This window comes from Euprymna scolopes, chromosome 19 (genome assembly GCF_053919585.1).
Source record: "Euprymna scolopes isolate OS-2025 chromosome 19, ASM5391958v1, whole genome shotgun sequence".
In the NCBI taxonomy this organism is placed as follows: domain Eukaryota; kingdom Metazoa; phylum Mollusca; class Cephalopoda; order Sepiida; family Sepiolidae; genus Euprymna; species Euprymna scolopes.
The window spans coordinates 73,070,095-73,095,936 of record NC_136500.1 but is presented as its reverse complement, the minus strand read 5'-3'; the positions used below and the strand labels follow the sequence as shown (position 1 = coordinate 73,095,936).

General features: G+C 35.1%; 1 protein-coding gene and 1 pseudogene across 4 annotated transcripts in view; both read left to right on the top strand.

The window, feature by feature from the left end:
* The window catches only part of LOC145303667 (uncharacterized), a 153,885-nt gene that overhangs the window by 111,202 nt on the left and 16,841 nt on the right, over positions 1-25,842 (top strand). For 2 of the 4 annotated variants that reach the window (XM_080103142.1, XM_080103143.1), the window contains exon 5: positions 12,500-13,432. The exons of the other annotated variants lie outside the window; for them this stretch is intronic. In XM_080103142.1, coding sequence (XP_079959268.1) covers positions 12,500-12,523 — 24 coding nt within the window. In that variant the 3' untranslated portion in view covers positions 12,524-13,432. Of the gene's footprint in view, positions 1-12,499; positions 13,433-25,842 lie in introns of those variants that run through there. 4 annotated transcript variants of the gene reach the window in all.
* Positions 15,082-15,182, top strand: LOC145240600 (U6 spliceosomal RNA; annotated as a pseudogene).

The following is a 25,842-nucleotide window of genomic DNA, read 5'->3' as shown; positions in this document are numbered from 1 at the left end:
TGTCACTTTGATGTAGGGGGCTACTATCAAGAACATAAGCTACAAGGGTACTATGTGGGGAGTTGGGCAGCAAGATGTCGGTTCATGTTACACTTGAACTTCTGCATGTCAGTACAGTTGGGGAAGCAGGAACCCGGAAGAGAATTCCAAAGTCTAGCGGTTCTGGGGAAGAAACTACTGGAGTAGAAGGCTCTCTTACATCTAAGGATCTCAACTGTGAAGGGGTGGGATTTTGCTGATTGTTGGATTTGTCGAGAGTATTTACGTCGAGGGGGTACAAGTGCTTGCAGTTCGTCGGAGCATTCACCGTTTCTTGTAGAACAGGCAGAGGGATGCTAGATTTCGTCGATGGGACAGAGTCTGAAGCTTAGATGACAGTTCAGGACCTATCTAGGAGTGAGAGACTAGTAGCAGATGCACCGGCTCAAATATGGCAACAATACTCCATACATGGGCAAATGGTGGCCTTATAGAGGTACAGGATACTTTCGGGCGTTAGTAGCTTTTTAGCACGGTAGAGAGAACCTACATTTTCCACAGTGGTCCTGGCAACGCTCTCAATGTAATTATTCCAACTCATGTTTCCTGTGAACGTTAGGCCAAGGAGTTTAAAAGATGTACTTTCAGATAAAGAGTCTTTGGCCATTGCTATTGGTGATAAAGAAGGTTTCTTGTAGTTATTGAAGGAAACAAGTTTAGTCTTGGCAGCATTGAATGTGACCATCCATTTTTGTCACCATTCCACTACAGTTTGGAGGTCATCCTCTAGTGTTTCTGCCATTTCTTTAGATATGTGTTCATTTGTTTTCCTGTCATGTCTGTTATAGAGCATGGTGTCATCAGCATATATACCCATCTCAGAGACAATTTTGTCGGGGAGGTCATTTATGAATATTAGGAATAATAGAGGTCCAAGGATGGACCTCTGAGGCACTCCCGCATTTATATCATATTGTTTAAATGTACGACCATCGAGGACAACCTGGATTTTTCTCTTATCTAAGAAGGATTTAATTATGTTAAGTATTCTTCCAGCGATACCGTATGATCTGATTTTCCTGAGAAGACCTTCATGCCATAACCTGTCAAAAGCCTTAGGTATATCTAGAGCTACATCTGGTTAAAATTATTTTATGGATATCAGAAATCTAATATCTATATTACTTTCGAGTTTACTGTATTGATTTACCTTGTAAACTTAATTGTACTACTACTTTCTTAATATACATATATATATGATGGTTTCATGCTTTGTCTGGAGCGATTTGCAAAATAGAAAAGCACACACACAAGAAAAGACTTGGATTCACTTAAAGAATAATACTCTAAAGTCACTAGAACATTTACTTTTATTAGTATTTATTTGTTTTCCCACCAAAGCAAAATGTGACACAATGTCGTTTTAAAATGTGGGGTTAAACCAACTCCTCCCTCCAAAAAAGGCAAAAGGAGCACTCTGGTTGGGACAAAAAATAATACTTGTCCCAGTATAGAGGGTTTCCCCTCCATTGACCGGGACAAATTACATTAAGTACAGCATCTGCAGAGACGATACTACACTTTGATCCTGGCCAGAAGGCCAAGAACGACAATTAGCGCTGTCAAACATCAGAGAAGCTATTTATGAACATTGTCATTTTTATAGCACAAAATGATGCTGCAGCATCATGTGTGTGATATTTTGCGAAGCTGTGATTAGATTGCTGTTACTTTTAAGTAGGGTCACTGAAACCAAACTTTTTAGAAAGAACATCGTGCTTCACGTGCCAGAAAAGCGCACAGTATGACCATGTACATGTACAGATATCCCTACATGAAATCCCATAATAGGATCCAACTAAACAAGTGGTGTTATGCACAAACAGAAACCAACAAACTTGTCTACCATATCTGTAACAAGACTTGTAAAAATAAATCAAACTTGCCGAAGCATCTGTGTGCCCACAACAAGATATTGTAGTCTTATAGGAATGGTCTTCTGTAAAGAAGTGGTAATTACTTTATATATTAGTCGCCTGGCAAGGCCACAGGGGGCGACAACCAAGCAAAAAAACAAACAAACCCAAAGCAACATTCATCCCAAAGCAACAAAACTAAAGCTGTCTTGCCAGGACACTATATATACAAATGTAGGCAAATTTGGGCGTATTTTATTGGTTTGAAAATATAGGTTCTTTTTTACCAACTGTCATAAGTTTAACCATAGAATAGTATTAAACTCAAAACGCCTGCAAAATGTTCAGGTAGTTTCGTCCCATAGAACCGAAGAGCATTTCAATATCCAATTTGACTATGAGTATATGAGTATCCATATAAAATTACCAAAAACGATGGTGTGTATATATATATATATATATATATATATATATATATATATATATATATATATATATATATATATAAACTGTGTCAATTGCTTTATTGCGGATTAGTAAAATATCAATATTTCACTAAATATAAGTCACAAAAAAATAAAAATTGTATAAACAAATGACTGCTTTAAGGTTACTTATTTCCCAAAATTTTATTCAAATTCATGCAATATTCACAAGGTTATGACATTTTATTCTTTATCAAGGAATTTCCACTGCCCATCGCTTTATTGCAGGTCTCTTAAAATGTTGTATTAGGACAAAAGTACAATGTCTAATCATGAAAACTTTACTTTTTATTATATTTTTCTGTTAAAGAATAATAAACAAAAGCACATCCTAGGTGTTAAGCCTCAAATAAATGAATTATTTATCGCCATATTCACCATTTTTTTAAATAACTTTAAACCACCTTTTGTCCACCGAAGAAGTCAATTGTTTGATCTGATAAGGAGTTATGGTTCTGACGACATCAGCTACTTTCCTCCACATGGCATCCTTTGAAGTAAATTGTTCTCCTCCCCCATAAACATCTCTTTTCAATATTGATCAGAGATATTGAATAGGGTTAAGATAATGAGAACACGGTGGCCAGCTCATAAGGGTTTCTCCAAAGAAGCCTATAGATTCAAGGAAGGCTGCAGTCGCCCTAGCAGAATGGGATGGTGCATTGTCATGCATAAAAATCATCTGAAAGCGACGTGACAATGGTAGATCATCTAGCCATGGTGGCAAATGTTTATCCAAAAAGGCTGTGTATGCATTGCTGGTAAGTTTCACACCCTCTAGAACTCGGAATCGTCCAACCAACTTATCCCTAATGATTCCCCCCCCCCCAAAACATGATACCTCCACCTCCTTGTTGGCGGTGAACTCTGTAAGGGGTTGGAGTTCCGTTTGAGTTCCAAACTTTGGCCCATCCATCCGGACAGTCAAGAGTAGTACGGGTTTCACCTGTAAATAAGACATGTTGGAAATCCATTTTCATGTAATTCTGTGCCCAAGCCTTTCGTTTTTCCTTATGTTGTTTTCTCAATGGAGGTCTTGGAATAGTTTTGATGTTCCTTGCCATCTCATTGAACACATTACATCAAACCTGTCAGGATCTTGAAGCGATTCCAGCTCTTGCAAAAATGGAAGCACTGGTGCTGTTTGAGCTTTGGTTGACTTCCCTACAAATTTTCTGAATATTACAATGTGAAAGGTTTCTTCTAGTGCCCTTATCCTTTCTGGCTTTGGTCTTGGGGTTGTTCACGAATGAAGCCAAAGTTCTTGGATCCATTTCCAGCTCCATAGCTAAGTCTTGGATGAACAATCCTTCTGCGAGTCCAGCAACAATCCTTTCCTTTTCGATAATCGTTAATCGCCCCTTTTTGGCATTTTAAAAGATCTGCAATAAAACAATGGACATTATAAATTATTTGATAATAAATAAAATGCCATCATTGCGAATATCGGTTTTGAATATAATTTTGGGAAATAACTCACCTTGAAACAGCCATTTGATGATTCAATTTTCATATTTTCATGACGTATATTTTGTGAAATATTGATATTTTACTAATCTGCAATAAAGCGATTGTTTATATATATATATTCTTTACTCATTTTTCTTAAATCAGCCTTGACAGCCGTGTTTTAAAATCTCTCCATTTCTACGCACAATTAATCTTTTAATAATATTATTTGAACTCATTCCTTTTTTTCCTTGTACCCATTTGTGAATTATTCCACGGAATTCTACCTTTTGGATTACTTTGAACCATCCTTCATTAACGCAATTCCTTTGGATTTTACTTTTGGAAATGGAAATTTAATCAACTTTTTTGGATTTTACCGTTATTGGATATTTTACCCTTCACCAGACCATCCATTCACGTGAAATCACCTTTCTCTTCCTCCTATTCCCTCTGCTTCACTATTTTTACCAAGTATGATCTATGTGTAGCTTCATTAAATATTTTTGCAAGCAAAATCCGATCCCGCATTTTGCTAATCCCTACCCTCTGATGAGAAGGAAAGTATTTCTTCGAAACTGGGCGAATTAAGAACTATCCACTTATTTTGTGCTTCCTTTTTAAAATTAAATATGTTTTTAACTCTTTTTCAAAGTGTTTTTTAACATATTTTATTAACTACTTGTTCTTATATAAATATACAAGGGACATGCAATAAGTAATGCCCCTGACCCACCTCCCATAGCAGTAGAGCAACGAAACTTGGCACAGTTATTAGTCTTTCTCTACATAGGAACCACTCAGAGTTATGCATTTCTCCCATCGTTTGATGCAGCTCTGGAGATCGTTTTTGTAGAACACCCCAGGTTGGTCCTCAAACCACGACATGACTTCAGAAATCAAGGCTGCATTATCTGGGAAACGCTTTCCTTTCAAAAACAACTTCATGGCTGGGAAGAGATGAAAGTTAGAGGGTGCAAGGTCAGGAGAGTGGGGAGGATGGGGCAGGATTTCATAATCACACGCCCGTGCTTCTGATCTGGCGACATGCGAGTTGTGGATCGGAGCATTGTCCTGCAGGAGGAGGGTACCTTTGCTGATCTTGCCTCGCCTCTTGATTTTCATAGCTTCCCTTAATTTCCTCAAAAGTGAAGCATAATAGGCTCCTGTAATTGTGGTACCTTTGCCAGGAAATCTATCATCACTACTCCGTCCTGGTCCCAGAAGACTGTGAGCATGATCTTGCCAGCGGAGGGCTGCAGTCTTGCCTTCTTTGGAGGTGGTGAGTCCAAGTGCTTTCACTGCATTGACTGGGCTTCCCTCATTTCCTCAAAAGTGAAGCATAATAGGCTCCTGTAATTGTGGTACCCTTTGCAATGAAATCTGTCATCATTACTCCGTTCTGATCCCAGAAGACTTTGAGCATGACTGCCAGCGGAGGGCTGCACCCTTGCCTTCTTTGGAGGTGAAGAGTCCAAGTGCTTCCACTGCATTGACTGGACTTTGGTCTCTGGATCATAGTGATTGACCCAGGTTTCATCCTGTGTAATCAGTCTTTTGAAAAACTGTGATTCATCTTCTTGGCACATCTCCAAATTCATTCTCGAGCACTCGACGCGTTCTCGCTTCTGGAATGGTGTGAGCAACCTGGGAATCCATCTGGCAGACACTTTATGCATATGCAAATGGTCATGAATGATAGTTTCCACAGACCCTGTACTAATCTTGATATCATGGGCTATTTGGCGAATAGTAATGCGCCGATCTTTCAAAATGGCAGCCTCAACTTAACGGACAGATGCCTCATCAATGGCAGAAGGAGGACGACCAGGTCTGAGAGCTGTTTCCACAGACTTCCAGCCATGTTTGAATTCACGATGCCAGCGTTTTACAAGGTCATATGATGGGGCATTATCACCATAAGTTTGTTTCATTTCATCAAAAGTCTCCTGTGGTGTGCGTCCTTTCAAATACAAAACCCAGATCACTGCTCCATTTCACACCTGACTCAGTTCGAACACCTGTAAAACCACAATTAGTTCAGAGCTGTAATTTGCCACATAACCCGTAGAGATATAAATCATTGCACATGCAAAATTTCAGCTTGATCAGACAACTGGAAGTGAGTCAGGAATATTACTTATTACACACCCCTCATATAATATATATATTTAAAGGGGGTAGAACAGCAGTCTAAAGAGCAGAGTGTATTTTAATGTGATAGTGAAATCACTAATTTAATTAAAATACAAAAAAAGAACAGTGTTCGTTGTAATGCAGATATATAATAAGCTTGATGGGCATATATCCTAGAGCTACTTTAATATTTAGTAAGATGATTGATAATTTATAATTCAAATTAAAATTAAAAATTAAAAATCTGTTTCATAAAAAGGAACACAACAAAGTCAATAAATTATTGGATTCGTTGTGTTCCTTCTTATGAAACAGATTTTTAATTTTAATTTAAATTATCAATCATCTTACTAAATATAATATATACATATATATATATATATATATATATATATATATATATATATATATATATATATATGTATATATATATATAGAATGATGCACCTTCTCAAAATAATTATGTCTCTAGTAATATATATATATATATATATATATAAATACACGTTCACATACACCTTTCACGATAAAGATAGAACCCAGAATTAGATAGAATCGTTGTCCGTTGTCGATGCAATTGCTCGATTCTATCTAATTCTGGGTTCTATCTTTATCGTGAAATGAGTATGTGAACGGGTATTTATATATATATATCTATAATCTCCTCTTAATGTCTAATATATATATATATATATATATATATAGAATGATGCACCTTCTCAAAATAATTATGTCTCTAGTAAGCTAGTAAGAGCACTAAACTAAATACTCTTCTAGACCAGATGAATTCTTGTCCTGGAATCGGGTAAAACCAAAGGATCACAACCAAGATACACATAATTAATTGGTCAGTTGAAGAATTGATGTTCTTCCTTTCTTTATTAACTCAACATTTGAGAGCCAAAGAAGAATTTTAATTGAACAACCTGATGTCTACGAGGTTTTATACAAAGGTCAAGTGTTAGCCCTGAGAAGGGGTTCCTTGATTTTTGAGACTTTGCATTTGGCATCTGTTTTTTCTTGTGCTAAAAACAAGACACGGTTGCCATTTTAATTTTCTAGTACTGACACGAATCTATTTCAAAGTTATTCAAGTTCATTTGACAATTCTCTGGTCATTGCGAAAAACGAAATGTTATTCATTCGTCTTTTAATTAATAAGCACGCTTTAAAAGTGATAAAAGTCATGATTAATGGAAATATACTGTTTTCCCCCCTTCCATTGAGTCATGAGTTGTATATTTCCAAGTTTATGAGTAAGCTTTAGATTTGAATATACGCTTCAATGCATTGAGTGACGTCATGTCTTCATATTTTTTGTGTGTGTGTTGTAAAACATGTTTTTGCATTATTTTCTCCTTGAAAATATTAGAAAACTTTACATTGTTATGAGAGTATGTTTAGTTTTTAATAATATAGATATGTTCACTATGTGTGTGTGTGTGTGTGTGTGTGTGTATATATATATATATATATATATATATATATATATATATATATTCTCTCTTTTTTGTTTTATTTTACTTCAGTCAAAGTTCTTAGAAATCAAGGGGCCCACAACCAGGGGCTAACACTTGAAATCTATATGTTCCATTAAAGTTCTGTATTTCTCAAGCACTGAGTTAGTAAAAAAATTGAGAACATATTTTCTTCTCCCCAATTAACCATTTTTATACGCTGTAGTATATCTTTCATGTTCGTCTCTTGGTCTTACTGGATTCCAGGACAAGAATTTATCTAGTCTGGTGGAGTATCCAGCTTCGTGCTATTATTTGAGGTAATATCACTTGGAGAAGGTGCACCATTCCTCAGAAAGCTGTGGAGTAGCCGTAGTGAGGAGATCTTATTTGGGCTGCGAATACGAAATGTGATTTTGAATATTTGGTCAGGATTTACTTCTATGGAAAAAGTATCCTCATGCCAGATTGTTCTGGCAAACCCCTGTACAGAGAGACCTTAGACATTCGAGGACAGTGTCTAGTAGGCATTCAAGTTCTCCCCATGTGTGTGTTCAAGTACGTCTGATTGAACACAACAGAGTTATTCCTTTGTCCGATTTTTTTTGATATCTTTTCAATTTGCCGAGCGGTCTTTTTTTTTTATTTTAGCTGGCATGTTATATATTACAGCGCCCAAAAGTTGTTGTTCAGCCATATTCGTCTCAAGCGCTTTCTATCGATTCATCCGATCGTCGTCAGGAGCGATTGTTATTGCTGTCTTTTTTTTTCTTTTTTTTCCTTTGAGGCTTGGTGTATTTAGAGTTATTTTTTTTTTTAATTATTATTGGTTATAATAATAAAAAATAATAATAATAATTATAATTTTTTTAACTTATTATTGTTTATAATAAAAAAAAACTATAAATACAATAACAACAATAATCGCTCCTGACGATGATCAGATGAACATGATGTTAAAATAATAATGTCATTATTTAAGCATGTTCTGTACTATTCTGCATAAGTATCCAGAGTTCTAATAATAGCTGATTTTCTTTCACAACAAAAAAGTTATAATTGCGCATATAAATATACATATATGCATTTTAGAACGAGAATGCATAATCAAAATGGAAAAATGGCTTTCTTTTTTCACATGGCCACCTTTTCAAGGTAAAAATAAAAATCAATTTCTTTTATTTATTTTTTTTTACACGCATATTTTTCTTTGATATTTGAACAAAATTAAAAATGGCTTCCTTTTTTTTTACATGCTCAAATCTTAAGATTCAAATCACTTCTGTTTTTATTTTACATCTTTGAATATATAAATATGTATTTATATTGAACAGAATTAAAAATGGATCAAAAGGATATTCCCATTATATAAAAAATAGGGGGAGGGGAGATTTTTTATATTTAATGAGGGTGTGCTCCCTCAAAGTTGGGATATCCTATTTTAAATGCTGTTGATAGAAACTGACAAAACAAATTAATTTACGTTCTGTTATCAACCAATCAGAAACCAGAATTGCTCCATTGAATTTTTTAGTATTCCCGCACATAATTTTCTCATGTCAACACCAGAAGGGGCTTTTTCTCTTTGCTTGCAAACTTATAAGGTCCAGAACCTGTACAGAACAGCTGCCCACTCGAGAGGTCTTTATCTCCAGGACTTGTATAGAATAGCTACCTATCGGAAACTCTTCTGAAACTAACCATTCAAGATGGTTCTTTTGGGATATGCATTCTCAAGTTGTGGCGTAGGTGTCCTATTACTCTCCAGGACATCTAGGAAGGTTTTTAATCTTAGGAGGTGTAATGCAAAACCGAATGTATCCCATGATCTGACCAGGGAACCTCTTAATGCAAATCTTGTTCACACTGAGAATGACATGCAGGTGATTATGGACAACTTTTCACAGGTTTGTGATATATATTCAGGCTCCAAATCAGCTTGAAGAAAACTAAGGTGATGTTCACACCTTCACCTGGAGAGGAGTACATTGAGCAAAACATCTTGATTAATGGTAGTAGGCTTGATGTTGTAGGTGTTTTAGTCTACCATAGAATTATTTTTATCCAGAGATAATTCCTTGGATGCCGAGATATATGCCTGCATTTGGGAAACTGGAGAGGACGGTGTGGAATGATCATAGACTTACCATTAACACCAAGGTAGATGAAGCCATTTATATGGTGTGTGTTGTCACAGTGCTCCTTTATGCCGCAAAGATTTGGACAACTCACCAGAGACACATCAGGGTTCTGGAACACTTCCATCTCAAGTGCTTGAGAAGAATTTTAAATATCAAATAGCACACACTGAACACACAGATTCCATAAAAAGCACTGAGCCCAAGCCTTGAATCTATGATTACCTCTGCAGAGTTGCACTGAGTGGGTCACCTTGTACATATGGATGATGGCCACCTTCCAAAGCGACTTTTCTATGGAGAACTTGTGAGTGGTAAACGTCCACAACATAAGCCCAGAAATCGCTGCAAGGATGTCCTCAAAAGCAATCTGAAGGATAAAGATATTGGTGTCGACCTCTGGAAAACAACTGTGGTTGATCATAGTGTTTGGCAGGAATTGGTAAAAACTGGCTGTGGTTCTCTTCATGTTAAGATGGTGGAGTGTGCAAAACTGAAAAGAGCACTTAGAACAGGAAACCTAGAGAATTTGCCATGCAACCATGCAAATTGGATCTGTGAAATGTGTGGACATGTTCTTCTTTCGAGGGCAGGGTATGTTAACCATATGGAAATTTGTATTTACAGACCATCATCATCCAGTGTTCGACCACGACCTGATAGCACAAGGTCTGCATGTAGACTGAAAAGGCAGATGATTGTGCACAAAGACTATTCCTCATCCAGATCCAATCAACCTTGTTAAGATTTTGACTTTTGTGTTTCATGTTTGTCATCATCATTGGTAATCAGCTGGCAGCCTTCAAAGCCACGTGAGGACACATGATAAGCTATTTGATGCAGAACATGAAACTTGAGATGACAATCTGTAGAGATGCTGCAATCATATATATATATATATATATATATATATATATATATATATATATATATATATATATATATATATATATAAATTTAAAGGAGATTAGAATAATAGTCTAAAGAGCTAAGTGTATTTTAATGTAATAGTGAAATTACTAGTTTAATTAAAATACAGGAAATGCTCGTTGTAATTTAGATATATAATAAGCTAGATAGTTAAATGTCCTAGAGCTAATTCAATATTAAGTAATGTGATTTATAATTTAAAAATTTTTAAAATTTAAAAATCAAAATTTAATTAAATTAAAAATCAGTTTCATCAGACTCCAACTGTATAAAATAAACCAAAAAAAAAGAAAATGAAAACAAGTTGAGAACTCTGTATTACGATCACAAAAAACGTGATCCCTTCTGAGGATTTATAATATTCGTGATTGCTTGCACAGCTCTCTTGCTACATTTAATTTGCACATGCTTAGATATGCATACACTTGCATATGCACATATGCACCTAAATGGGCTCATTTTTTTTTTTTATGTAAATCGCTCCAGACAAGGCATGAAACCATTTGATATGAGAAGCCATCTCACATCTTCGAAGTTGGCTTGAAAGTCAACACCAAAGTATACCCGGATGTGCTGAAGAGTGAGGGGATCCCTTGGTGCAATCTGGTGACTGCTGGTTGACTTGGTGCCGGCCCATAAATCCAAAGAGACCTAGGCTTGACTTCAAGAGTGCTACGACTTTGTACCCTTCTCTCATTGGACCCCCTCCTTCTCCGACCTGAACCTGCTGGACTGCTTTGTTTGGTCATATGTCGAGAACATCACCAACATGACCTCCCACAATACTAAAGCCAGCCTGATCTGCACCATCCACTATTTGCTAAGCTCCCGCTGGCACTATCCAGACAAGGCATGAAGCCATTTGATATGAGAAGCTAACCAGAATGAAAGATGATTGGCGCAAAGACAGAAGATGCGTATTGCCATTAGTCTTAAAAAGACCAAGGGTGTAAGTAGGAGGAAAACAGTCAGAAGGAAGAGATTGTATACACATACAATTGCCCCCTTTCTTTTTTTTTATTTTCTTATAATTTAGGCCCCTATTTCACAGTAGCCACTTACGCCTCAATAGCAATGTTCCTTGCTAGGGAGGAATAAAATTAAAATAATTTTTTTTTAAGTCACAATCAATACAATTACGAATGTTTGAGTTTTATTTCTCTCTTCTCATACCTTGAACACTCATAGGCCCACAAAGTAATTTCAAGCTAGTTCATTAGCTTAAGGTCAAGTATTTTATTTACCTTTTTCCCAGCAAGCAAGGTCAGGTGTGATTTTGAAAAGTATTAGCACACTCTGGCCTTCAGAACATGCCTGAGCATCCCTCTCTGCATGTCCTGGCAGTTACACGACTGGCGATTAGCAATAAATTAACTTCTTTTCAAAGAGAAAGTAAAATCTGGGAAGGCGGACCTCCTTTGAAGCAGTACAAAACGTATGATGGGAACTGGAAATACTGTTTATAAAAGTCTTATAAAATTATATAATTCTGTCAAATCCCACGTCAGACGCTCTTAAAATTTGTCCAGCTTTTGATAGACTTTATAATTTTGGAGATGTGATAAAAGCCTACTCTGAACTGGGACAAAAGTGAACATTAACTCAGTCTAGAAAGATTTCTCCTTCAGTGACTTAGAACAGAAAAGATGGAGTGTGGTATCTAGATACTAGACGTTGTGTCTGGTCAAAGGGAACATTTTTGCTTTGGAGTCGTTTCTTTACAAAAATAAATATATTATGAGTTATTTCCCCTGTCAAAATGTTTAAGAATTATCTCCCTTGAATATTTTTCTTTCAATTTTTTTTTTTTTTCAAAATTATCTTTAAATGTTATTTTTAAGATTTATTATTTTTGAATTTTCCAAAATTATCTCCCTTTAATATTTTCAAAAATATTAAAGGGAGATAATTATCTCCCGTTGAAGGGGAAAACTTTAAAATATTTTGCTTTGCTTGCTGCTTTTTGTTTGCTGATCAATAAATGCTTGAAATATCTTTTCTCGTTTCAGAAACCGCCTGATTACACACCCTGAGATTTTAAATCGCTGCTTAACAGATAAACAAACAAAAAATAAAAATAAATAAAAAAGAGTAACAAACTAACATTTTGTGATTAAAAAAAAAAACAAAAAAACTTTTCAATAATACTAAAAACCGTTTTATATTAAAATAATTATAACTACGAAAAAAATCGTTATTAAGTCATGACAAAGTTAACTACCTTGGCCTATAGACATATAATATTGTTATTCTTATTGTGACATAAATGAGACATTGATGATCAGTGGTTTCATATGTACAGGGTTCACCATAATTGACTATATCATTTCTAACTATATATTTCGACATTATAAACAGAACATGGAAGAAATATGCAACTACAATACAGAAACTAAAGAAGAGGTACACTAATTTTTAATTTAATTTTTTTTTTTTTTTTTGCATTAAACGTGATGTTTATTCAAGCGTTTATGAAAGCCTCCCTGTGTTTTCCATGGAGCTTAATGAATGCTCTTTGTAACCTGCCAGAAACATAGTTGCACATAACAAACAGATCGAATTTGTTCCTTAAGTTCAACAATGTTATAGAAATGTACGATTTCTGCTTTCACATGAAATAAAAGAAAGTTTTAAGCAGCAACAAAGTTACAAAAAAAACAAGATATATATGGCGAACTGTGTCTATATTTCAACGAGATCCGTAACCACTTAATAGGGGTGCTAGTATTGGCAACAGCAAATATCAACGAAAAAAAAAAATTTTTTTTTAAATGGCAAGTTTATAGGCAAAGGGAGTTAACTCTGCAATGACTTAATGGTACCATTTTCTATTCATTTTTACTTGTGACCTTTTCTAACAACCATAATAGTGCTCAAAAATATTTAAAATGTACAATGGATGATGTGACTTCATTGATATAAAAGTTTGTAAAAACCGTGAAGATGATGATTTTGTCTCATGTGGGTCCTTTAGTGAAATCCACCTCATTCTATGTAGTTATAAATTATGAAATGCGTGATCTTGCTGATGATTTCAATTGGGAAATAAGGATTACAAAAGAATGTCTTCCTGACTGCTGATAAATATTAACTACAGTCCATAATGTCTTTTTCGCAACTGATGACATTCACACACACACACACACACACACGCGCGCACACACACACACACACACACACACACACACACACACACACACACACAATGTTATAGAAATGTACGATTTCCGCTTTCACATGAAATAAAAGAAATTTTTAAGCAGCACCAAAGTTACAAAGAAAACAAAATGTGTGTGTTGGGACGATTAATCGGAATAAAAAAAATTAGAACTTTTTAAGTATTAGAATTGATAAAAATGTATGCATTTTTTCTGATGATAATTTTACTGATTTTAAACTACCAATAAAAATAAAATCAGGAGATCACTCCCACAAGTGTGATTTTACATTGGAGAAAATATCTGCACATTTAACATGTGCTTTTACGATAATCAAAGGAAAAAATAGCAGTTTTATAATTAAATATTAGATATTTATAACGAATCGGAATCAGTAATTGTATCGGAATCAGGAAAAATATTGAAATCGTCCCATCACCAATATATATTATTTTCTTAAATATGAATTAACGTTTGTGTTCTTAAAGCTATTGTTTTAATATTACAAAATATGTGTTAAAATATACCTTAGTTTGTGGATTGAGTTATGTTTGAAAAAAAATATGTTTATGTATGTTTATAATTAACTGACCACTCTATGATCTCTGTGTTTCTCTTGCCTCTTTGACTCTGTTGATTCATCTACTCTATAATATTTCTTAATGTTTCTATGAGTATTTAGAGAAAGAGTGACTCTGTTTTTCAGTATCGTCAACTCTTTTACATATGCATGTCTGTACACACCATAGACAATATAGGTAAATTAGACGGCAAAATGATAAGTTATTTTACTTTTATATAAGAATAATAAAGAAGAATAACACTGTATAACAATAATAATAATAATAATAATAATGATAATAATAATAATAATAATAATAATCCTTATTTTGTTTGGTAATGGCTCTCTGCAAAGAAATGAGATTCATTCTTAGAGGTCTCTTTCTCAATCTTGGCTCCAAATCAGGAGCTTCACAGATCAAGGATCTAAGGATATTGATGGTACCTAAAATAGCAGAGGTCTGAAGACAGCCCAACATATCACGAATTCGTAGTTTTATTTTCAAATGTCCTTCCAGACGACTTGATACTACACTTAGCATACCTACTACCACCAGGATTATTTGGGTTTCAACCCCATACATATGCTTTATCTCCAATGCTAATAGAACATAATTGCCACACTTCTCCTTCTCAATCACAATTTGAAAAATCCACGATCTTTGTGAAATCTTATTAATCACTACCAAATCCACACCATTATGTCCAAATTGTTTCACTGTCATGACACTTTAGTCCCACCATACCACCGCATTGCCATTCTCACTTGTTCTTACATCATCAGACCACTTCTAAACACACTTCACCACAAAATAATAATAATAATAATAATAATAATAATAATAATAATAATAATAATAATAATAGTAACTGTACTAGTAATACATATACTAAAATTGGATGGATAGAGAGAAGATTAGCATGGCCCGTGCACAAGGATGACATGCAAATTCGTGAAGCATTCCATATTTTTTAAGATTGAGTAGCACTAACCAGACCTCCACTGAAAAGTTACGAATAATACTGGAACCTTGGAGAAGTTTGTTGCCACCCAAATCTCAGATGACCAATAGCCGTTGCCATCAAGGAATCAGTCATAAACAACTGTTGTTAAAACGAAAAATCCTTTACAATGATTATCAAGAGTACTAGAAATCTGGGCAGACTTGTTGTTATTCAGTCTCTAGGGAATCCAACTGGTTACTGTGGGCGAGCAATCATTGATAACAACTGGGGTGAGAACTCCTAGTGAGTAACAGTAATAATCATAGCAATGATGATATGGAAATAAATTTGTTTTTAGTTATGCAAGAAGAATGTGTTAACAAATATGTCACTTGTTATTGGTTTTTGAAAGAGATAAAAGCAAAATAAATAGTAGCAGTAGTAGTTGTGACCCAATCTATATGTTACGAGCATGTCTAAGCCTTGATAAGTGGTGAACTAATAGTAAAAAGAAAAAAGTATAAAATAAAAAGTGTGTGTGTGTATTTCTCCTCTAAAAATGATTAATTTATTCACATTTGAAATGTAAAAATTAGCCGTTAGGAAAACATGAGCGCATTCTAATTTTAGGTGTTAATGTAGTATTTAATATTTTGCACAGTTCTCTTCCCTTTTTCAAAAGACTATAAGACATTTTTTTTCTATTTTTCAAATATGAAGAAATTCATTATTTTAATGCTGAGAAACAGATGTTAAATTATATGGATTAATCAATTTGTAAATTTATTTCATAGTTTACTTTAATAGTTAAAAAGTTTAAACTAAATAAACATAAACAATCTCTAATTTTAACTGATACTATCTCTGTTCGCGAAATAGCTTGTGGCTCTGTTTGTGTCAACAAAAGAAGCATTGCATTTCAGCACTCGATCACATGTAATGTTGTCGTGATATATTAACATGGATCCACACATTTTATGCAGATATAGTTGCAAAAGAACAAAAAAGGAAATTTGACTCTGCTCTTTTGTTAGATGATATAAAAGGCATTTATTCATGGCACTTTCCAAAAACACATTGCGTCTTGGTTTAAAAGTGTTAGTTCATCTCATCTGCCATTTAGTTAATGAAACCCTGCCAGCTCGACATAGGCTTAGCAGTCTCTCGGTCACACAGGCCACACATTCTTCTCGCGCCAACAAGACTTGCCGATCCTTGCACCGTGGTTCCTCACTGTCACCACACACATGCTTCACCATCGCTTGCCACTCACATGTGTCCTTTTTTTCTCTCTGCTTTTCTTTCTCTTCTCTTCCTCTGCTGTGACGTCACATCACACACCAGCTTGGTCATTTACATACATGTCATGTGGCTGCTGCTGCTAACATGCATCAGCGGCCTTGTTAGATACATCCGAAAATCATATTATAAATAATATGATAGCGGTATAATTTCTTTTTTGTTTTCAGTTAAAATTAACTTTTAGTCAAAGTCTAGATTTAATATATTTGTTCTTTTTATTCTTTAATGTCTTTGGAAAATGTTACCTTATGCTACAACAGAACACCGACCATTCTAATTTGGATTTTTATGGGTATTCGAGGTCGTTGAAAACGAATCTGATAATCAAACCCGTCATAAATTTACCGTTTCCATGGTATGAACCCCTGGACCCTGGGACTATTTTACGCCATTTTACCACCTTCAGTAGTGTTTTTTTACATGATGCGTTCGCACGCGTGTAGTGAAGTGACTTATCACATCGTGGAGGAATCTTTAACGGATATTTGAAATAACAAAGTTTTCAAAATAAAAAAAAAAGATGTGGTTTATATTTTTGTGTTACATAGTTTTTAATGCTTTTTAAGTAATTTAAAAAAAGTTTTCACAAGTTTACAAAAAATATTTTTATATTTTCCGTTCCTTTTCTTTTGGTGGGGGGGTATTCAATTATAGAACTTGTGTAGTTTAACAAGTGCTTTTGTTGTTTAATTAACCGTTTTTCCATAAGTAACGTGCCAACATGTACCGAGTAGAATACCATTTAACATTTCCAAAAAAATTCTGTTTACATTGAGGAGAGGGCAAGGGTGATTGAATTTATTGCATTTTGGGCTTCAAACTCTTCAATTACCAAATACTTTAATCATCAACAAATGCTGTTCATTCAGCTATAGAAAAATATATACTATTTATGATTCAGCAGTGTTTCAAGATGCTGATCGATAGCTGGTATTCTTTGAATCATTCTACTGCAGATTCTCATTTTGGTTGTTATTTTCGTAATGTTTTGAAGCAATAGCTCTTGATATATCAAAGGCATTTGATAGAGTTTGACATAAAGATCTACTTTACAAGATTTCCAACTATGAAATATCTGAAAATATCTTCTCAAACATCGAATCTTTTCTCTCCGATAGGTTTATACAAGTAGTCATCGATGGGCGTGCCTCAAAGATCCATCCTGGGCCCAAATTTCTTTCTTATATTCACAAGTAATCTCCAAGATCATATTCTAAGTTCATTCGTCAACATATTTACAGATGACACTATCCATGGCAACACCTCAAAGGCTAACAACGACCAAGATCTCTTTTAGGCTCACTCCTCAGGCCTTGAGCATGTGATACAATGGGGTAAAAATTCAATGTTAATGCATTCAAAACCAAGGTTTTATTTTTTCACTATTAACGCTCTGATCCTCACTTAGCCCCAATTGATAGGAATGTCTCCCGTCTAGAAGTGGCTCTTTGTTTTGACAAACTTCCGGATCTGACCTTCACATCTGACCTGAAATGAAAGACTTGTATCAAATCTGTTGCCAAGATCACTGGATAAATGGTTCCGTCATTTTACAGATCCAGAAGGTATCTAACTCCTGGCGCAATCGTCTACCTATACAAGAGCCAGATACGTCTTCAAATGGAATATTGTTGCCATATCATGGCAGGAGCTGCTCGGAGTACCCTATCCTACCTTGACAATTTAAAACCAACTTTGAAACCTCATAGGTGATGCCGTTTTCTTTTCCCTGCAACGTCTACTCTATCGTTACTTTCATAGCAAGTGCTTATCTGAGCTCTAACCGATAGTTTCCACCTTGTCAAATTATCACAAAAAAAACACTCGTTTAACTACAACCACTATCAACAATTTCTCCCGTTCTTTATCTGTGCCTAAATTTAATCGTGGATTCCATAAACAAAGCTTCTTTCCTAGAACTGTTCACCTGTGGAACTGTGTTCTGCTGGCCTGCTTTCCAGCTGAAAGAATTTATTTAACAAAATAAGAGAGAGAGAGAGAGAGAGAGAAAGAGAGAGAGAGATAAAAGACATATGTATGAGAGAGAGAGACAGAAAGAGAAAAAAATTCATTGGAGAGAGAGAGCTACCATTTAAATATACTGTGAGGCCAACTTTTGGCCCACCGTCTTTGTCCTCCTTTCGGGCTGATCGAGACTGCTACATCTTGCATCTGTTCTCGTCGGTGTTGGCAGGCTAAGAGAGATAGACTTGCTCTCTGATGGAAGTGACATGATTTCTTGACTTCTGCTGTTAGGCTCCCCCCCCCTCTTTTTAGGGTGTTCTACCTCCACTCCCCTTCTGCTATCTAACAAAGATTCGCAAGTGCAAAAAGATAAACATGAAGAAGGTCGATGTTACTGTAGAGAAATTTGTAACTTACTTGGCTAGCATATGTGCGTGCTTCAAAGGGTCAGTCGTATAACAAAAAAAAAAGTAAAGAAAGAAAGAAAGGATAAAATGGCGACACCCAGTTGGTTTTATGGTTGATGGTCACATGAGCAATGTAGAGTGTCACCATTTCTATGCGAATGAAACAGGTGAAATAAAACGGGCGTGAAACGGACAAGGAAAAGAGTTGGGAAAAGGCGTGCTACATATGTAGCCATGTGCATGTCAACTTGAAAGTGAGTTGAGTTCTTGGAACCAAATTGAACAGGTTGAAATTTAAAATGTCATACGAATTATGATAAGAATACTTTCGTTTTATTTTTAATTACAAGCTAAAGTGTAGTAGCTGTTCTTCGGATGCTGCACTTCCATTTCTTGTTCTCTTTTGGTGGAAGATCAGTCCTTCACGACTGAGACAATTTTTTATTTTTGTACCTTTTCGCCACGTTAAAAAACGACCCTGGTGTCTAACTCTGTCCCGTGGGGAGGCATAGTAAATAGGTACAAGCTATTCTAACATGAAATATAAAGTTGGTGCGACCAAAACAAAAGTGGGATTTCTGAAAATTGAAAATTGAAAGCGTCAAGGTTACTTTTAATGCATCTAAAACCGGGCTTCTATCTTTACATCATCAACGTTCTGATCCCCATCTGGCATCAATTAAAATGAATGACTCTCGTTTCGGGGAGGCCCCAAGTTTTGACAGGCTTCTGGGCTTGACCTTTACTCCTGATCTTAAATGGAATACGTACATCAAATCTGTTGCCAAGGCCGCTGGAAAAATGGTCGGATCCTTCTATCGATCCAGTAGATATCTCACTGCTGATGCAATTCTCTACATAAGACCAAGATACGTCCAAGTATAGAATACTATTGCCACATATGGGCATGAGCTGCTAGAAAAGACTTGTCCTGCCTTGATAGGGTTCAAAATAGACTTCGTGGCCTGGTGGGAGATGTCCTTTTCTCTTCGCTGCAACCTCTATCTCACAGAAGAGATGTTACGAGTTTGTCTCTGCTTTATCGTTATTTTCATGGAAAGTGTTTGACTGAGCTTCAATCTATGGTCCCCCTCACCAAACTTTCACAAGAAACACTCGTCTAGCTGAAAACACTATCAATAATTCCCCCCACTCTTTAACTGTGCCTAAACCTAAACATAGATTCCGTGATCAAAGCTTCTTTCTTAGAACTGCACGCCTGTGGAATCGTCTTCCGTTTTCCTGCTTTCCAGCTGTCTATAATATGGTTGTCTTCAAGTCCAACGTGAACAAGTTTCTGATGAGCCGTTCCACTTAAGTTAACAAATTTACCGAACTTCTATTACTATCGATTACTATATTGTCCTTTTGACTGGTGTACACTCTTTAACCCTTATCCTTGAGTGGCCTATCGGCCTTGATAAATGGTGACGCCTATGTAAAAAAAATAAAATAAAAAAGACAGCCCGATTCCAGAGTTACCTAGTGTGTTGACAAGACGCATCACGTTTTCTATTTGCGGTAAATTAGTAGGACATTTACTCACCTGTGGATGGCTTCGATCGGCAACAGGACTACTAAAAAAGACGAGCAACAAAAGGATGGGATGGCATAGTGGATGACGATTCTCCCCAGTAAATGATGGCCTAAACGTTGACTAGAGTATGTAGGAACGACCCTGCCCAGGACGAGTGGCATGTATCTGAACATGAACTAAATGCATGGCTTGACGCAAATTTGATTGGCTACATATTTAGTGCTGGAAATTTTTTACAGCAGTGTGTCGAATTTATCGGAGAAATTGTTGGTTTAACCATATTTGCATGAATCAAAATGCTGTGACAATAGCAAACAAGATGAGAATAACTGTCTGAATAATAAAAATAATATTAAGCTTCCTATTATTGCTTTAAAAAAAATGTACTTTTTCCTGTTTTTTTTTAATTTTTTATTAAATATTTTTCAATTTATTTGGTTAATAGTGCTATATGGAAGATAGTTGAAATTCTTTGTAAGGAATTTTGTGTATTAGGTTGATGAAAAAACTGTCGTTAATATATATATATATATATAGTTGAACGTCAAAAAACGACATTATTTTTGCACCAACCTAATACTTTAACAAGCATACTGTCATGAAACGAAAATGTAGCTTATTATTTTATTTATTTTGCATGGTCCAATATTGTAAGTTGAGGTTCTAAACTCTAACAATTTCGATGCATTTTGATAAAGATAAATAATTCTGCAGAGTGTGTGGTGAGTGTGTGTGTTTGGGGGGGGGGCTTACAGCACAAATTTTACAAGTGCTGGCATCTTTTTCTCTCTCTATTAGACGAGGTTCGCCAAACATTGAAAATAAGACTCATGCAGCATCCAAATATCAAATTGGATATAACAAACTGAGTTGGTGAATAAAGTATTGAAAAAGACTCGAAACCTTGAAACCGTATAATAAACAAATGATATTAAAATGCAAATGTTTGAGAAATTTGTAAAAATCCATTTTGCATAATAACAACGGAGAAAGGGAAGTTACTCGTCATGCTATGAATTGAGAAAGGTGAGTTATCGTTCTTGGATTGTTTTAGTTTTATAATTGTGAACGTTTTTTTGGGGGGGGAAGGAGGGGTTACAAGGTAGTCACCACTTATCAAGGTCCGGAGGCCACTCGGGGATAAGGGTTATTGTGTATACAGTACGTTAGTGTTGGAGATTTGATAAAGTGTCTTACTTAAGGAGGCGCTTCATCAGGAATTTGTTTATATTGGACTTGAAGACATCCAGGTTGTAGTCATCAGGATTTTACTTTACGTAGAGAGCGTTTTGTGTTTCATCTGCTGCTGTAAGTAAAATTTTTAATAAAAAAAAATACAAAATTACTTTTTGTTTGAATCATATCATATAGATGGAGAATTATTTTTATTTACCACAGTAATAGGTGCACATTGGTAAAAACGCAGTATCAACGTTGCTGAAAATAGTCTGTGGCGTTAGTAAGCACTATTAAGTTGTAACTGACACTTTTTCGGAGGTTGAAGGTTCAATCCTCAGTTCGAGCGATACAAAAAAATACAATTGTGAGTTATCTAATATTTCTGGTCATGGCTTCCAAAATGAGAACACGCTACCCTCGTAGATTAAATAAACGGTTCCGTTCAAAATTCCATGCAGATTTTTTAGTTAGGCAGAAAGATTCCCGATTTCGACAAGATACACCTGAATAATGTTGAAGATTACATCGGCTGAAACGTTGTGAGAATAACACTTAAAATGAAAATAGTAGTCCAAATAATCTAAATAATACAAATTATTAATCCTCATCTAAAAAATTAAGAGGCGGAAAAATGTTTATTTGTTACCGGAATTCATCAACAAATATGCCAGCATGCGTAATAGCTAACAAGGTTTTTGTTGACACTAATGGTGGTAAGTGCAATTAATTGTGACATCTCTTATGGGAGTAAAGCTATTTTCCTTCCTCGTCTCTTTGTTTGTTGTTATGATGGCTGTAATCAAAAACATCAACATTTTTTTTAGAAATCAAGAAATGAAAACGAAAATGTCTAAAATGGACTCTATCTATATAATTATAAAACTCAGACCAGTTTGCTAACTTGCTTGCTTGGGCGTTGAAACTATGTTTCCGGTTTCAAAAACTCTGCGCATGCGTAGATTAAGTTTTTATTTTGTTTAATTAATTTCTGATGTTTTGATATAATCGTTTCTTTTAGCACAGTGTTTAGGGGACCAGACTGCAGACCCTAAGATTTTAAGTTTCGATCCCCATTGACTTTTTGTTGATGATTTTTAATCTCTTTTAAAACTATCATTTATTTCAAACATAAAAAAAAATACGTTTATATTAAACGTTGAGTATTAAACAAATAAAAATGAAGCCATAAATGACATCTTTTTTTTTAATTACATTTCTTAGAAATGTAATTAAAAAATAAATCAAATAAATACTTACGGTGCTTCTACAGGGTTTGAACCGAAAACACACAAAAGAAAACTTACACGGATTGGTTCATTTAATTCTTTTTTTTTTTTTTTTTTTTTCTGGGTTGGTTGGTTGGTTGTTTTTGTTTTACGGCATATCAACCCTTTTCGGGTTATTTAATGCCGAATCCAAAGATTTTGAAGAAAATTATTTTAGTAGAATATATTTGTTGTTTTCAAGTCAGTTTCTATTTAACCCATAGTTGGAACCCTAACAGGTACTACCACTCCGGGTCAGAGTGGACCTGGGAGCAATGGTAATTAAAGGGTGGTTCCACACTCCCCAAAGCCCGCAAGCTGGGGCCTCACCACTGGATATAGTTTAAGGTCATATCCAGGACCCCCATTGAGGGACTTTTACCCTCTGCAGGGGGGCAGTCGGTGTATTCTGATGCCCTACCGACAGGGCCTTTTTTCTGGGAGGGGTTTTTCTTTTGAAATCGGTAAAAAAGCTTTTTCTAAATTTCTTTTTATAAAGTTATTCCTATTAAGGTCTTTTTACATTACGTCCACCTCCACAATTTTCTGTAAAATGACGAAGTTCATAAGTTTTTGACTATGCTGAATAAGAACATCTCATTTAAATTTTGCAGAGACAAGTAGTTTCCGAGATAAAGCTATTGTAATTCCTGACAGACATTTTTTTTTTTTTTTTTCACAACTGAGGAATTAGTAAAGCGCAAGCGTGTAAAACTAAACAATTACGACTTTTTCACTTCCTTTCTACACCTCAACAATTTTATTTAAAATGACCATTTTTAAGGATTTTCGACCATGCTGAATAAGAAAATCTCATTTAGAAAGCCGTTCTTAACATGAGAGGTTGGGAGGGTCTATTCTGAAAGCTGTTCTAAACATGTAATTATTACATGTTAAGTTGTACACAGGCACACAGATAGACGAACAGACAGACACGTTCACTTTTATAGATATACTAGCATTTCAGCCCGGCGTTGCCCGGGTGTTTGGATGTGTGTCTGTTGAGCAAAAAAAAAAACAAAGAAAAGTGGTAGTAGGAAGGCAGGCTCGAACCCATACCGCAAAGGAGGAAAAGAATGGGAAAGAAACCTGACGCCTTTGCTGTTACGGCCAAACCGGAAGTGACGTAGGTTTAAATTAAGGCTAGACAATCGAAAAGAGAGGATGACTTTCGAAAATATCGGCGAAGAAAGCGAACCTCCCCTGTAGAAAAGTGCCCACTTAAAGGTAAAGATATTAATGATTTTAGCTAATTTTTCGATATTTGTCGTCTGAAAGGTCGAACTGCAAAATGATACTGATCTTGTAAAAATCCGTCGCTTCTGTCAAAACATGCAAACATACATACATTTATATATTGGTAACTAAAAATTTTCGACCCAAACCGATTAAAAAGCACAGACACACAGACACGTTCACTTTTATATATATATATATATATATATATATATATATATATATATATATATATATATATAGATAGATAGATAGATAGATAGATAGATTCCTATATAACAAAAATAGAATAGAAAAACTATGAAATTCACTTGCCACCTCACCAGGGCAGAGGTTAGATTTTCTAATAAGAGTTGTTAAAGTTACCTTTTTTCATTTAAAATATGCAAATACTTAGGTAGTAGTTTTTATTTATTTACTAGCGGGGGGTACCTGGCGTTGCCCAGGTGTTTGGAGGTGTGTGTGTTAAAAACAGGTGTTAAAGAAAAAAAAAAGTTTTGGTTGGAAGGTCGGATTGAACCCCCGAAGCCTTGACGTGAAGGTGGAAACGAAAGGGAAAAATGTCAGTCACCTATCCATCTGTGCCACGATGGAGAGGAACTGATAAGGGCGTTATATGAAGGTTAATGAAGCGCAATGAACAGGTGCGAGGAAGTCTGACGTGCAAGCCAAAGCATTCGCGGACATACGCAAGAAGAAGAAGAAGAAGAAGCGGACACACATTTTTGCTTTTATATTTATAGATCCCCCCCCACCCCCGGTTTAGCTAATATATGATGGGAGTAAATTTTCTGTAAATGCAAACAGCGGACTTTGTTGAATTTGTTCTGCTAGTGTCCAATCTGGCGAAGAAATGAAACTGTATTTGCCCCCCCCCCCCCCGGTAAGCAAAGGACCCAAATATGTATAATGTTATTTTTATGTGTTTTATCCGTGTAAAATTGAAAGAATTAATGGCAAAAACTGGAGAAAAAAAAATTAAGAAAGGGTGTTAAGAAATCATTTGTAGGTGTTTAGGGCCCAAGAAAAAATTAAAAGGAAAATGAAAGTAGTCCTGCATAATTTGACCCTAATTCTTGTGAATTCAGAGTACAGGAAAAAACAAAACAAACAAACAAAACGAACTGGAATGAATACAAATGGAGAAAAAAAAACTCCCAGAAAACTTAGCATGTAAAATGCAATTATGTTTATTTTATTTTATTTTATTGTATTTCATTTTGTTTTGTTATGATTTTTTTTTTGTTGGTTTGTTTTCTGCAATAAAACCAAAGAAACAAAACAAACAGGAAAAAAATACAAATGGGGGGAAAAAAAAAGAAATAAATAAAACCCGAAAACTGACTGTGTATAATGAATAAATGTTTAATAGATTTTATTCATAATTTTTTTTTTTATTGTTGGTTTGTTCTATGCAAAAGAAGTATTTTTTAATCGTATAATTGTTAGGTGTAAGTATAACGGTTTGTTATTTGTTTTGTTTTGTTTTCTTTTCTTTTTTGTATTGTTTTCTTTGTTGTTGCGTTTTACCAATTGGAATGTAGTCTGGTTACATATCGATAGCGTAATAGTAATTGGGCTTATGAAACTACCAGAAATTCAATGTATAGAAATAAATAATGAATGAGTAACTAATCCGAAAATAAGAAGTCAGCTCTCGCCCTTAGTATAACGTATGAAATCACTGGAAACATAATAGAGGGAAAAATACAGTAAGTAAAATATATAAATTGAGTAATTGTTTGAACATTTGAAGAACGCTAGCGGCTGACTGTTATAGGTTGTTGTAAAACCTTG